Here is a 15,347-nt window from a genome sequence, read left to right as displayed (position 1 = left end):
ACGGAAAGAATGAATGGGGCCATGTATCGTGAGATTTTGAGTGAAAACCTCCTTCCATCAGCAAGGGCACTGAAGATGAAATGTGGCTGGGTCTTTCAGCATGACAATGACCCCAAACACACCGCCCGGGCAACGAAGGAGTGGCTTCGTAAGAAGCATTTCAAGGTCCTGGAGTGGCCTAGCCAGTCTCCAGATCTCAACCCCATAGAAAATCTTTGGAGGGAGTTGAAAGTCTGTGTGGCCCAAAAACATCACTGCTCTAGAGGAGATCTGCATGGAGGAATGGGCCAAAATACCAGCAGCAGTGTGTGAAAACCTTGTAAAGACTTACAGAAAACGTTTGACCTCTGTCATTGCCAACAAAGGGCATGTAACAAAGTATTGAGATGACCTTTTGTTATTGACCAAATACTTATTTTCCTCCATAATTTGCAAATAAATTCTTTAAAAATCAGACAATGTGATTTTCTAGATTTTTCTTTTTCATTTTGTCTCTCATAGCTGAGGTATACCTATGATGAAAATTACAGGCCTCTCTCATCTTTTTAAGTGGGAGAACTTGCACAATTGGAGGCTGACTAAATACTTTTTTGCCCCACTGTATATATATATATATATATATAAACATCTTTAATAGTCTTTGATAGTTTATGCTAATATAACTAACCCTGGGGTTGCCCACAGTAGTTTTGCATATATTACAATGTTTTAATGAGGCTACATGTCACAGGGGTATATTAAAGTAAGAAAAATACAGTTTCATCCACCTTCTCACAGAGGCCATTTTGTTGTTGTGTGTTATTTCAGCGGACAGCGGCTTTGTGACCACGGTCTCTAGTGTTACCCCTCAAGAAACCACCATTGGGATCACCAACCTGAGCCCAAAGCATTCTGGGAAAAGTTTAACTGACCATGTGGTTCATCAGGCGTGGAGGGAGTGTTATCTCAACCAGCATCAGCAGAAGTAAGTGAACTGAAGTAACAACTCTTTCTCTAGTCTAGTCTAACTAGTCCCCATGTCTTCAGTTCCCTCGTCCTGATCCACAGATCTGACGGTCCAGGATAGTCAGGGGTAAGGGTGTACTGACCGCAAGTCATAAGGGTCTGGGTTTGAACCCCATTGTCCGTATCCTTGAGCAAAATACCTGACAACCAACAGACATTCATCAAAAATAAGTAAAACTGGACTAGAATTCATCCACCCATTCATTTATTCAACCATTCACTCCTTCTTGTAGGTGGACTGAGAGCAGTGAACTGATGCCAATGGACGAGGTGTTGAATGGGGTGACCACATGGGACTTCAACGACCTAGGAGCCAGGGCACCCTGCTCCTGTTACAGGTAGGAGTACTGAGGTCCTACATTATGAACCTACCCCCAGTAGTCCTACATCATGAATCCACCCGCAGTAGTCCTACATCATGAACCCACCTACAGTAGTCCTACATCATGAACCCACCTGCAGTAGTCCTACATCATGAACCCACCTGCAGTAGTCCTACATAATGAACCCACCCCCAGTAGTGTTCCAGTAGTCCTAAAATGATATGTAACAGAAATAGTTGGACATTGGTGGACATTATTATACATAATCCAAAATGCTTCTTAAAATATTACAATGATATGGAGTACAAATATCTGAATGAACAGTAATATACGTAATAAAATATGCTACTTAAAGCTCCCATTTGGTGAAAAGACTAGACTGTCGGGTTCTCTGACATCTCTGGTACTTCCACAACGAGACTCGTAGTGGGGGTTATCTCAGCCATGGTTGAGAAGGAATTGGGGGAAAGGAACTTTGGCTTTGACTCCGTGACATCCAGATTGAACTGTGACATGGAGGAGAAAAGGATTGTTGCCCGTGATCGCCTCCCGGCGGTGGTGCTATATAGAGTAGAAATAACTGAATGAATAGTATTACGCATAATTAAAAACACTATCCAAATATTTAAATGATATAGAGTAGATTAGGCGTATCATGCGAACATAGCTGACCCAGCGCCCTGAGAGTTTTCCATTGCTTTCAGGTCCAAGCAGCAGGCCAAAGCCAACGCCTCCAACCATTCCACTGCTAACCTGTCGGCCGGAGCCAACTCTGTCCTCTCCTCCTGCTCCTCCTCCTCCTCCGGCTCTTCCTCCTCCTACCTCCTTTCCTCGGCCAAGCACGCCAAAGGCTCCGACAAGTGTGAGAAGGGGGAGAAGCCGTCCAAACGGTTCGTCGCTGCGCCCCCTTTCCACCACCGTGTGTGTGTTGCCACAGATGCCAACTTCGATACAGAGTCGTCCTCCGCTCCACCGCTGGGGGGTCTGGCCTCCCTGGAGCAGCAGACCTGTCTGGAACCCCCCTCCGGGCCCGGCTGCAGGTTCACCAAGACCCTTTCGGACGTCAGGAGGCCAAATCCCAGGTCCCTGCTGCACTCCCCCAGTTCTCCGCTGCCCCCCACGCTCAGTCCACACCCCCGGGAGCAGGACCCCCGGGAGCAGGACCCCCTGAAGCAGGACCCACGGGAGCAGGACCCCCGGGAGCAGGACCCCCGGGACCCCCTGCTGGACGTCCCTGTGGACCTGCCCCCCTGCCCGGATGGAGGAGTGGGGGGAGGAGGCTCCGGGTTGGGGGGGATGATGCCCAGTGAGACGGCCCTGTACGCAGCCCTGCTGGAGCCCAAGGACACCAGGGTGGGCTGGTGGAGAGGATACCGCATGCCCACCAGCAACAAGGCCGAACCAAAGCCCCCTGATCTCCCCATAGATCGCCTGGGGGAGATGAAGATGGAGACGGCCTCGGACGGGCTGGCGCTGAAACGGTGAGTGAGACGGGTTTGGGTTATGGGCAGGGTTTGTTGACCCCTAATCCTCGCACCATCAGGGATGAGAGTCCAATGGGGTTCGACTCCAAGCCCAAAGGTTGTGTTTGCATTCTAATATTACAAATCTCTGAAATATATTGAGCAATCTGCCTGAAGCTTGTTGGATGTGAATGATTTGATCATGTTGTGTGTACGGTATGCACCAGAGCGTACATTTTGGAATACACATGGATAAGTATTCACTTCTTCCTCCTCCTCTTAGAACATTAAGTATGTATTCAGGGTGTTTATTAGGAGGAGCTCATTAATGAGTCATACCTCTTGTGTTCTCCAGGTTGTATGTGCAGACCCAGAAGATCTTCAAGATCTCGGAGGAGCGGGTGAAGGAGCACGTCCAGACCTTCAGCCTGGTCCGGCCGGGGCCTGGGTCGGAGGGGCCCCGGGAGCCTGGGGAGGATCCCTACGACTTCAAGGAGGACCTGGAGTACACCTTCTCCACCTCCAAGAGACTCAGGGGCCAGGGAAGGGAACCCAGCAGGAGGGCCAAGGTTGGTTAGATGTTAGGGTCATGTCCATAAATATAGATTCCAGTGGCAGCTGGTGGTTTTTAAAGTGAGGGAGGAAGGACTGTGCGCTTGGTTGCCATTTGCCTGCTAACCCTGCTACAAAATAGCCGGGAGGGATAATTATGTGAATAAAATGTATGCAAATCCACCAGTGGCAGCATTGCACTTTGAAAGCTGTTGGGCATCATGTCTTGGACTACAAGGCCAGAAGGAAAGGATGCAAAGCCAATTATACAAATCAGGCCTACTCTTGATTTGTCAAACAAAATAAAAAAATCTGGGCCTAGCATTGGGCCTATTTTTGCCCTCATTGACTGAAGCTATTGGTTGTAATTTGCCTTTGTTTATTTTCACAACAATTGTTTTAAGAAAATGAAGACACAAGACCAAAAGTGATCCCATTAAAAATGCATCATGCTCTGAATCATTCACTAACATCCTTTCAACAATATCAGAAAGAACGGTCAGAGTAACAAACAATTAAAAGAACAACAAGAACATTATTTCACAACTATTTACATGGGCTGTAAGCTTAAAATTGTTTGAGGCAAATGTGGATGTTAATGGATGTTTCAGAATGTTGGTCATGGTGTTAAGTCAATTAAGATTGAGGGACTTGTTTATAGATCAAGTCAATCCTCCTCGCTGTTTGTGTTGCAAAGATATCAGTGACCTGGTCATACCAAATGGGATATTTTTTTAGTGATTTCAGAATAACGGCGTGTGTAGTTCCACGTTTTCGCGATCCTTTCAGATGGCTTGGTAATCCAAGGGAGGAGTGTCGAAAAATAGGTAGGCTCAGTGCGTTTATTTCGGGACCTTGCCCAACTTTTGGCACTGGAAACGCCAATATAAGCGAACAGAGCCGCACTGTACTGCAACGAACATTAGCGCACCTCTCGGTGGAAATAAGGCATACGACTGAGTGGGTTTGTTTGTTCTAGTAGCCCAGACTTGAGGGGATAAGCCCTCCCTCCAGGCTGCTCCACAGCCAGGGCTCCTGCTTATTGGTACATAGCGCAGCCAGGGCTCCTGCTTATTGGTTCATAGCGCAGCCAGGACTCCTTCTTATTGGTTCATAGCGCAGCCAGGGCTCCAGCCTATTCGTGAATAGACGTTGGCGCAATTCAGATCCCTTATCTAGTCACACCCACTCAGAGGAGGAATTTCCTCCTCTCTCCCATTGAACCCCATGTTATTCACTGGGAGTCAATGGAGGCTGAGGGAGGAACGTCCTCCAGCAGTTATTGTCAATAGGCGATAGGGGTTGCTAATGTCCCTTTACCCAGGGAACATATATATATATATATATACCTTTGTGCCTTTGTTTATATACCAGTGGCGGCTGGTGGTTTTTAAAGTGAGTGAGGAAGGACTGCGCGCTTGGTTGCCATTGGCCTGCTTGCGTTAGTGGCCTATGGTTTATGATGCATTTTCAAGCTTTTTGTTTGAATATTTGAGCAAAAACTATACAATAAACTGCATATAATATTGTATTGGCTACAATGGTTATTTTGTCTCAGTTTGCACTGGGATGCTAAATGTAATTATGCATTTTGTATGATTAACTGCATGACTTTTTGTCCTGCTTGTCATTAAGTATTCTCTGTGAATCCACGGCTAATTGCCACTCAAGGCAGCATCAAGTGACTGTGCTTAGCTTTGAGTTCACATAACATGTTATTTGTATCTGGAAAATTTGCTCTCTATAACAACTTGAATCACACTTAAAATACCTGGTTATACAATATTTATGTTTACTGCTGAGTCATTTAGACTCTTTGATCCAGAGTGGTGGTAAAGGTGACGCTGACAATGCGCTGATCCGATACGTGAGGAGGAGGCACGGCTACCGGCTCCTCAGCAAACTGAGCCTTTTAACTGTGGCTAACCTGAAGCTTTACAGAACCTTTTAACTTTGGCCAACCTGAACCTTTACAGAACCTTTTAACTTTGGCTAACCTGAATCCTTACAGAACCTTTTAACTTTGGCTAACCTGAACCTTTACAGAACGACTGCCCTTACCCATACCTAACCTTTAACCTAACCCTGACCCTTACCCTTACCCTTAAGGCTCAGTTATGGTTTCACGTCGACGCAACGCAATGATCCCGCAGACGCTTCGACGCAGTCGTGAACCTGTTTTGGCTCTGCGTCAGGTTTTAGTAAGCAAACCAATCACTGCCCTTGTTGCATGTCAGGCCCTTGCGGTGGACGCATGGAGGGTCCGCAAATACGTAATGTGTCCGTAAACCCCCTTGCTTTGCATCGACGTGGAACCATAATCAGCTCTTACTCTAACCCTTCCCCTTACTCTAACCCTATACCTTACCCCAACACTAACCCTTGTCCCAACCCTAACCCTCACCATAACACTTACCCCAGCCGTAACCCTTACCACAACCCTAACCCTTACCCCAACCGTAACCCTTACCCTAACCCTTACCCTTACTCTAAGCCTATACCTTACCCCAACCCTAACCCTTACCCTATCTTTATGCTGTATTATTCTTAATATAATGCTTGTGTTATGAATGAAACCACTTGTAGGAAAGTTGCCAGAGCCTTGAGATGATTCTGTTCTTGATCATATGACCAGGGTGAGGACATCACCACCAACAGCGCCCACTTGGACGTGAATGACGCCATGTCCATTTTCAGCTCTGCCCCCAAATCAGGTGAGAAAAACATTTACCCCGTTTACTAATGCCTCACGTCGTCATCATAACGACTGCTTAAAGTATCGATGTTGAAGCTCCTCATGTAAATCAATGTACTGACAAAATCTTTTTTTTTCTGGTTTCAGCCACAGTTGAATCGGGCCAAGATGAAGGATCCTCCAAAACAAACCCTTCCCTGACCAGAGAGGGAGACCTGGCCGTCAACATCTCTGATCTGGATAACATTTTCGATGAGGATGACGAGGAACTAGGGGTAAGGATGCTAAACGTACAATTGTGCCTCTGGTATGGTGAAGAAATGTTGGCTACCATTACTGTATATCCAAGAATATCAACACCGATGGGGAATATAACACACTCAATACATTTATCAAAATATGGAATAAAAAAAAAGACATTTGACATTTCACTGAAGTTAATGATGATATGATGATAAGACATGACACAGATTTTCCTTCCTCATACTTTGCATCATGTGAAGACTGTATGTTTTGATTAAATACTTCTTGTTATGAATTTATACCACTAACTGGGATGCGTGCTGACCTTGATGACTTCACAATATACCACTGTATAACATTGAATTATCGGCCAACATTAGGTCAATTATCTTAAAAAGTACGGACGTACGTTGAGATTAATTGATTTGTACGTCTTTTTTAGGGCAATTTTCCAAATCAGCACTCAACCATAATCCCTCAATCAGCAGAGGATCGCCCTTCAGGGAAGGAGGGGAGAGTGGCCGTACCGTACCCCTCAAGTGAGTGCATCACTTCAGCTGTGGCCATCCACCCCTCCAACGTCACTGTATTCTCCACCCTCCAACATCACGTTATCATCCACCCCTCCAACAGCACTGTATTCTCCACCCTCCATCATCACGTTATCATCCACCCCTCCAAGATCACTGGATTATCCATCCCTCCAACGTCACTGTATCATACACCCTCCAACATCACTGTATCATCCACCCCTCAAACAATACTGTATCATCCACCCCTACAACATCGCTGTATCATCCACCCTCCAACATCACTGTATCATCCATCCCAGGGGGTGCCCTGGTCAGAGGTTGGCCACCCTGCTGGCCCTCCCGAGTATAAAAAAACAAATAAAATAAAATAAAATCCTGAACGGAAACGGTCTAATGAAAGCTGAAATATATGCACTATTAGTTTGATCTAACTTTGACCTATCATTCTTATTTAAAGTGTTATAATCCGACGTTATGAATAAATATTGCACTTAAAATATCCCCTCCCCCCCCAAATATAAGACTGGCCCGAGCTGGCCACCACAGTAATAAAATCCAGGCTACGCCCCTGATCCATTCTCCAACGTCACTGGATTATCCACCCCTCCATCACCACTGTATCATCAATTCCTCCAACACCACTGTATCCTCCACCCCGCCAACATCATTGTGTATCATCCACCCCTCATGCATCTCCACATCACTGAGTATCATCAAAACCTCATGCATCTCCATATCTGTAACTGCGTTTCCATCCACCTGATTTTATGCGAATTTTGAACTATCGAATCAGCAACACTTTTCGAAACAGCTGTGACGTAGCGAATATTGAACACACAGGACTGACAACGTCTTTCCGATTTCCGCATAAGGACCGGCCATAGCAACCCTACCGACATCAACTTGTAGCGTCAATATATATATGTTTTTAAGCGTTTGTATACATAGACATCCTATATCATATATATATGATATAGGATGTCTATGTTTGTATATCCTTTAATTATACCGTGTCCATTAATCCCTGATATATGGACACCTACTAAGTAATTCCAGTCAAATTATCTGTTCAGCCTTCAAAACGAGAGCTGGTAAATTGTGGAAAATGCATTAAACTAATCAGAAAACGTGTTTATATGCTATAGACCCTAGAGTATCTGTGGTATAAAGGCTGTAGAGAATTTCGAATTATAAATCTCTACAATGTATCCTTTAAATACGTCCATGGAACTGATGGCCAATGTGAATAATAGATACGTGTGTGGACCGCTGAAGAGGTAAAACTTTTCCTTGCTCTCATTGAAAAAAAAAACATTAGCCTACAGCTATTAGATGGAAAACAACGCAATTCCACTATACATCAGGATCTAAGAGAGAGCATGTTATCAAAAGGATACGACAAGCCCTGAATGTGTGTAGTTTTCTGCTCAAACCACTTGATGGAAACGCACCTAATTCAAATTTATTTTTTGCGAACTTTCTAAAGATTTGCTTCACCTTTTGGATGGAAACGCGACTACTGTCTATCCATTGCTTAACTGTTTAAAGTAACCTCATTGGTTTTTTGTATCTATCCTGTATCCAGGTGTCTGCAAAACGACTCACCCACCTCTGTTTCAATGTCTTCTTCATTCGCCCTCTCTTTTCCTCTCTCTCTCTCTCTCTCTCTCTCTCTCTCTCTCTCTCTCTCTCTCTCTCCTCTCTCATGCTCTTGCTCTCTCCCTCTCTATCTCCCTCTCCATTCAGCAGTAGCAGATCTCCAGCGTATGTTCCCCACCCCTCCCTCTTTAGAGCAGCACCCAGCGTTCTCGCCCGTCATGACGTACCGCGACAATGCCTGTCTGGAGACCCCGGCCCCTGTGGTGGTGGTGGGCGGAGACCAGCGCTCCACCCACCACCACCACCACCACCACCACTACCACCATCATCACCACCAACCCCACCCTGAGTACCACATGGAGCTGGACGAGGACAACATCAGCCCTCGACATGATGACTTCAAGGTGAGAGGGGTGGCGTGTGTGTGTGTGTGTACGTGTGTCTGTGTGTGTGTGTGTGTGTGTGTGTGTGTGTGTGTGTGTGTGTTTGCAGGGCTTTGAGGACATTAATTCCATTTTGCGACAAAAAATCTTTGCTGCTATGGAACAACAAAATGCCGAAATGCAGCGTACAACTTGACAGGATAGGTTTTAATTGAGTTTATCATTTTTTTTCTTTTTAGTTGTTTAGTCATTCCCTTTGTTTATCCCTTGAGCGATGTGACGTTTTGTGATGAGCAACAAGCTGATCTAGTCGTTCATCCAGCCAGGCAGTCATGGTATGTGTTCTTGTTAAAACTGATCATTTAAAAGTGGCGAGAATATGGATGCATTCCAACATTCACACAAATTACCAGATGTCATGAACTAGGTCATCACAGGTACTTTAAGTAATGTAATGTTGGAAGGTAGTTGATGAGTAGAGGATAACTTGTTGTTCCGGGACGTCCCATTGTCACACCCCCCCACCCTGCTCCCCCTCTAGCCTCCCCCGGGCTGCTCCATGTTCTCCCCACTCACTGACCTCCCCAGCCAGTGCCTCCCCCCGCTGCAAATCCCCGAGCTGTGTTCCTACCGGCCATCCTGGGCCCTCATGCCCCAGATGGAGCTCTACTCCTCCCCCCTGTTGCAGCACACGCCCTTCATGAGAGACGGATACACGTGAGTCCAGCGCCTCCTGTTCACTAAGGATTACCTGAAGGTTCTGGTGTGATGTGATAAAACCTTTTAAGGCTTTTTTCTCTTATATTGAACAAGATGTTTTTGGTATTCATGGTGGTTGTATTACTCCAAGGAATCAGTTGGGCTACGCAAAACAAATGAAAGGGCATTGCGTTGGTGTGCTTTGATTTATTTGTTGAGTTGACCTTTATTTCTTCAGTTCTGTAGAGGTTGTGTGCGCCTTGTTTGCCACCTGATAGCAGCATAACCTGTGGAGTGTCTCTGGTGTGGCACTTTTTATCCCTGAGTACTACAGTATATAGCATGGTATTAAGGCTGACCTCACAGCGTCATTAAGGGGTTAACCTCCTCGATGCTCTGTTTCCTCCTCCCAGCAATGTGCCCAGCGTCAGCACCCTCACCGAGCAGGACTACGTCCAGATGAGCACCAACACCGCCTCCGTCGGCACCCCCGCCACGCCTCGCTTCTCCGTGCCCACGCCCCGCACACCCAGAACCCCCCGGGGCCTCAATGCCGCCAGCTCTGGCCAGGGCTCGGTGAGGCAAGACGGCACGGAGCTCAGCTCGCCGGCCTCCACCCCGTCCACCGGCCTGCCCCCTGGGGCTTCCGTGGACCCCCACGTGCGGCCGGGGCCCTCGCTGCCCGAGGCACACAGCCTGTACGCCGTGCTGCTACTCTCCGACTCGGTGCTCAACCTCTTCAAGGACCGCAACTTTGACAGTTGCTGCATCTGCGCATGCAACATGAACGTGAAGGGCGCCGACGTGGGCGTGTACATCCCCGACTCCACGCGCGAGGACCAGTACCGCTGCATGTGCGGCTTCAGCGCCGTGGTCAACCGCCGCCTGGCACACGGCACGGGCCTCTTCCTGGAAGACGAGATGGACATCTTCGGTCACGGGTCTGAGGTGGGCCGCGCAGCCGAGCGCCGACTGGCCCTGTGCCGGCGGGACCCCCCCATGGGCGACCCCTGCGCCAAGAGACCACAGGACTCGCCGCCGGCACCGCCGTCGGTCATGCTGCTGATCCAGGAGCAGTGCTCGCAGCCCGTGGCTTCGCTGGCCTCGCTGCACCTGCCGCCCGGCTGCTCCTGTCACGGGCGCCACGGCGCGCTGCTGCAGAGCTGTTTGGCAGACAAGCAATGGGCGGATGGGAGCGACGCGTGCGTGGAGTGCTACAACGCGCTGGAGCAGGGCCTGCTGTACGTAGACAACCCTGCAGGGGGCGCTGTGGACGCGGCCGTGGTTCGGAGCACGGCTCTGCACCCCTGGTCGCATGCCAACGGTGAGTTGGACACATTGCACGCGTGCTAGGAATGCAAATAGTTATAGTAAAAAAATTTGTAAGGGTTGTCCTCCTACATCATTTGAAATGTGTATGCACAATAGTATGTGTCCAACTGTGGATGTATTACTTTATTGTGGATGTAATACTTTATTGTTGATGTAATACTTTATTGTGGATTTAATACTTTATTGTTCATTTAATACTTTATTTGGGATGTAATACTTTATTGTGGATGTGTAATTCTTGTGTATCATATTTTGGATGATACACAATAGTGTTCCGGATGCTTTATCTTGTAGATATATATGTGTGTGTATTTGTCTTTGTTTCCTTGTTTAACCTTCTGGCCGCATTATCTTGTTTGCAGACTTTAATGCTTTGTCAATATATTATCTTTGTGAAGGCTTTATTTTTGTGTTTGTTAATGTATGTGTGTGTGCGTGTTTGCGTGTGTGTCTCGTGCGTGTATGTCTGTTCGTGTCTCCATGTGTGTCTGTGTGTATGCGTGTGTGTATGTCTGTTTGTGTCTGCGTGTGTGTCTTGTGTGTGTGTGCCTGTTTGTGTCTCCATGTGTGTCTGTGTCTGTGTGCGTGTGTGTCTTTGTATGTATATCTGTTTGTGTGTGATCGTGTGTGGGTCTGCATGTGTGTCTGGGTGTGCGTGTGTTTGCGGGTCTCTCCAATAGTGGACATGAGCCTGCTGTCGTCCCAGGAGGTGGTCCGCGTGCTGCTGTCCCTGCAGCCCTTCCTGCAGGACGCCATCCAGAAGAAGAAGAGCGGCCGGACCTGGGAGAACATCCAGCATGTCCAGGGCCCGCTCACCTGGCAGCAGTTCCACAAGATGGCCGGGCGGGGCTCGTACGGTGAGGGGCCTGGGATCACCTCAATCCTCCTGTTTTATTCATTCATTATCTAAATGAATCGTTGCGGAGGCTTTACCTAGGGTAAAGGAAAAATACAGACAAGAAGAGAAAAGTAGGAAGCAGCTCCACTCTGTGCTCCCAGTCGAATGATAGAAACAGGCAGCATCAACACATAAGCAAGAATACACAACCACTCGGTGGTTGTGTATTTTGGGTCCCTCTGATTTTCCGGGCTCTACACTAGGGGCATGGTGGGTAAACTCCAGCGGGGTGGATTGGGGCATTTGTCTTCACACATACAGCCCCTCAGGGTATTGGCTTGAGAATGTCTGCTGTAGAGTGCATGTGTGAAAGGCCTGCTAGAGAGGAACAGGACAGGGCATCCCTCCTCCAGGGCTGTTAGGAGGGGGCAGCATATAATGGCAGCATAAAGCAGCAAAAGGTTAAGTATGATCAAGTAGTTAGCGAGTAGTAGTTAGTTAATAGCATCAAAGTAACCCAAGGTGCTCACTGGTTCTGCTCTCTCTTTGGTTGGGTTTGTCTTGGGGGTTTGGTTCCTGACCGCGTGGCTCTACGGCGCTCTGCCCCCCCAGGTTCAGAGGAGTCTCCCGAGCCACTGCCTATCCCCCCACTGCTGCTGGGATACGACCGCCAGCGGGACATCCTGGCACTGTCGCCGCTGGCCCTGCCCCTCTGGGACAAGCTGCTTCTGGAGCCCTACGGGGGTCCGAGCGACGTGGCCTACCTGGTGCTCTGCCCCGACAGCCCCCTCATGCTGGCCGGAGCGCGCGCCTTCTTCACCGAGCTCAGTGCCGTCTACGAGGTACCGGGGGGCCTGTTCACCTCCCTGTTCTCCTCCTTGTTCACCTCCTTGTCCACCTCATTGTTCATCTCCTTTTTTCTCCTCCTTTTTCAGCCACTAATTCACCTTTTTCGACTCCTTGTTCTCCTCCTTGTTCTCCTTGTTTACCTTGTTCAGTTAGAGAATAAACAGGAGAATCAGCATATATTTCTGTTGGTCTAAGGCAGGGTTGCCCATTGGAGGGCCAAAATTTAATCTGGGGGGAGGGTCGTGGGCCAAAATGTTAATTTTAAGTAAAATATGGGTGTATATATAGCAAGTCGCTGGCCCCAAAATGGGCAGCCATGGTTTAAGGGATGACCTTCAGTACAGTGACTGCTTCAACCCTAATGTTTAATTATATTATTTTGTCATTGTTTTTGTTGTATTTAATTAAATAATAATAATTGAGCCATGATGCTTCACCACCCCCTTCCTTCCAGTCCTGCCGACTGGGAAAGCACCGGCCCCTGTCCCGGGTGTCCCGGACCGGCATCGTGCATGTGGGGGAGGAGGGGGAGAGGGCCGGCCCAGAGGACCATCCGCCCGACCAGTGGTTCACGGGACCCTGGGCCGGCCAGCACCACAACGACAACCTCAACAAACTCAATCTCTACGCTTCTGTCTGCAGGCAGCAGCTAGGTGAGAGAGGGTTCATACACCAATAAAGCTTGATTTGAATCGTCTACTGCTTGCGCTGCGTTTTCAGATTTTTGATTTTATTTTGTCATGGATGACCTCCCAGGATTCCTTTTTCCTTGTAAATGATCTGCATTTAAATAGCACTTCTCTGACCTGTAACCTATGACCTGTGACTACATAAAGCACTCATTAGTGCCTCACATTCACCCTTTCATACACTCATTCATATACTCCAGCGGTGGGGAGCAAACAGCTGGTCAGGAGCAGTCCCCTGGCCCTGGAGCAAGGCTCTGTGGCATCCTGACACTTAGCTAGAAGGAGCCGTGGACCGAACCAACATCTACTGGGCCTCCTTATCCATGTGTTACTTGTTTTATTGTCATTATAGATTTGATCCAACTGTATTGCCTATTGACATCAATAACCTTCAATGGAACTTTAGTTCATGCAAGAACCTACATCTATAGTAGAGCCATGGGTCCAGGGTTATGTCATATCTGTTTCATGAACCTAACTCTGTATTTGTTCTTCTCTCAGCTCCTCAGTTGTCAGCCTTACCTTTGGACAGCAGCCTTTTGTTGCCCCTCAACCAACCGCCCCCCACCACCACCTCCACCTCCACCCCCCAGCTCCCAGCGTCCTCCGGCCAGCATCCCCCAGGGGCCCCAGACGTAGAGCAGGCCGCTGGGGCGCTCAGCTCAGGAACCACCCCGGCCCCATCGGGGACTCAGACAGGGGAGACGATGCAGGGAGGGCCCCCACCTTCTTCTTCTTCCTCTTCCTCCTCAGCACCAGCCAACACACCAGCAGAACCCCCAGAACTGTAGGAACCCCTCCCTCCCTCCCTATCACTACACGGTACTCTGAGAGCATGTCTTAGGGTCTGACACTAACAAGTGCTCGGCTGCAAATTGTCCACTTGTTTATTTGGTTCTTTTTTAAGTATCATTTTGTAGTTTTTCCAATTTTTATGATGTACTTTGATTGTTGTCAGCCTAACTCGTCGCTTTGGATAAGGTGTTTAATGACTCAATGTAAATGTACATAATACTCCATGTAGTTTGTGTGTAGTAGAAAAGCATTTCATATCTGAACTGTGTATGGTTCAGTTAACACACTTGAGGCAGAGGTTGATGATTTACTTGTGACTCCCGGCAGCAATAAAGAATACAACAAAGAATACAGTAAAGAATACAGTAAATACTAACATAAAAATTGATCAATAAATACAGTAAATAATGCAATAAAGAATACACTACGTAATACAGTAATACAGTAAATAATATAATATGGAATACAGTAAAGACTACGATAAAGAATACAACAAATAAAGCAGTTAAAGGTCCCATGGCATGCTACTTTATAGATGCTTTAATATAGATATTAGTGGGCCCCTAACACAGTATTTGAAGACGTTCCCGAAATTCAGCCGTTGTGCAGAAATACAGCCACTACGATCCAGTCGCACATTGAGCTTTCCCCAAACGCGCCATTTCGGTGTCTGTAGCTTTAATGCAAATGAGGAGGAGAGAGGCGGGTCAAGGAGGAGGGTGGGGGTGTGGCCCTGAGCAGCCTGTGGCCACGGTACCATGCGCTCTGTTTACAGTGGATGTATCGCAATGGCGAGGCGCACACAGCCTTTGGCCGTGCTCTGTAAATATTCTAGAACACTCCGGGTGCTCCGGCGGGAGTCCTGGAGCTCTATATCTAAATATTATCATATTATACATAAATATTTGTATCATATAGTATATATTATCACAGCCAAAAGCTGTGTGCGCCTCCAGGCGATATTATGAATCTCAAACAACTGCCTCGGGTTCTCTGACTTCTCTGATTCTTCCACCTCCACATCAATTTGAAGTAGACTGAACCACGGCATGGAGGAGAAACGGATTGTTGCTCGCAATTGTTGACCGCAATTGTCTCCCGCCGGAGCCTCGCTGCCAAGGAAGCCTCACCGCCTCGGCAGCGGGCAGCGCTTAGGCACCCCCGCCTCCTGCAGCGGGCAGCGCCGAGCCGGTTGTCCCTCGGCAGCAGGAAGCGGGAAGCGGGAAGCGGGGCTCAAGCGGGAGACAATCGCGGGCAACAATCCCTTTCTCCTCCATGTCGTGGTTCATGTACTTCAGGGAGTGAAATCCAAAGTTACTTTCCCCCAATTCCTTCTCAACCATGGCTGA

At 47.9% G+C, this 15,347-nt stretch overlaps 1 protein-coding gene across 1 annotated transcript in view; it reads left to right on the top strand.

Moving 5' to 3' along the window:
* Window positions 1–15,347, top strand: part of LOC307074847 (mediator of RNA polymerase II transcription subunit 13-like) — a 149,821-nt gene that overhangs the window by 119,206 nt on the left and 15,268 nt on the right. The window contains exons 8-21 of the mRNA XM_079735232.1: window positions 808–964; window positions 1,239–1,343; window positions 2,033–2,809; window positions 3,147–3,360; window positions 5,979–6,057; window positions 6,186–6,313; window positions 6,724–6,820; window positions 8,564–8,817; window positions 9,338–9,513; window positions 9,909–10,819; window positions 11,508–11,684; window positions 12,278–12,507; window positions 12,969–13,167; window positions 13,705–13,990. Coding sequence (XP_079591358.1) covers window positions 808–964; window positions 1,239–1,343; window positions 2,033–2,809; window positions 3,147–3,360; window positions 5,979–6,057; window positions 6,186–6,313; window positions 6,724–6,820; window positions 8,564–8,817; window positions 9,338–9,513; window positions 9,909–10,819; window positions 11,508–11,684; window positions 12,278–12,507; window positions 12,969–13,167; window positions 13,705–13,990 — 3,790 coding nt within the window. The remainder of the gene's footprint in view (window positions 1–807; window positions 965–1,238; window positions 1,344–2,032; window positions 2,810–3,146; window positions 3,361–5,978; window positions 6,058–6,185; window positions 6,314–6,723; window positions 6,821–8,563; window positions 8,818–9,337; window positions 9,514–9,908; window positions 10,820–11,507; window positions 11,685–12,277; window positions 12,508–12,968; window positions 13,168–13,704; window positions 13,991–15,347) is intronic.

This window comes from Pollachius pollachius (assembly GCF_949987615.1).
Source record: "Pollachius pollachius genome assembly, chromosome: 4".
Classification (NCBI taxonomy): domain Eukaryota; kingdom Metazoa; phylum Chordata; class Actinopteri; order Gadiformes; family Gadidae; genus Pollachius; species Pollachius pollachius.
This window is presented reverse-complemented; position numbering and strand designations above follow the sequence as displayed.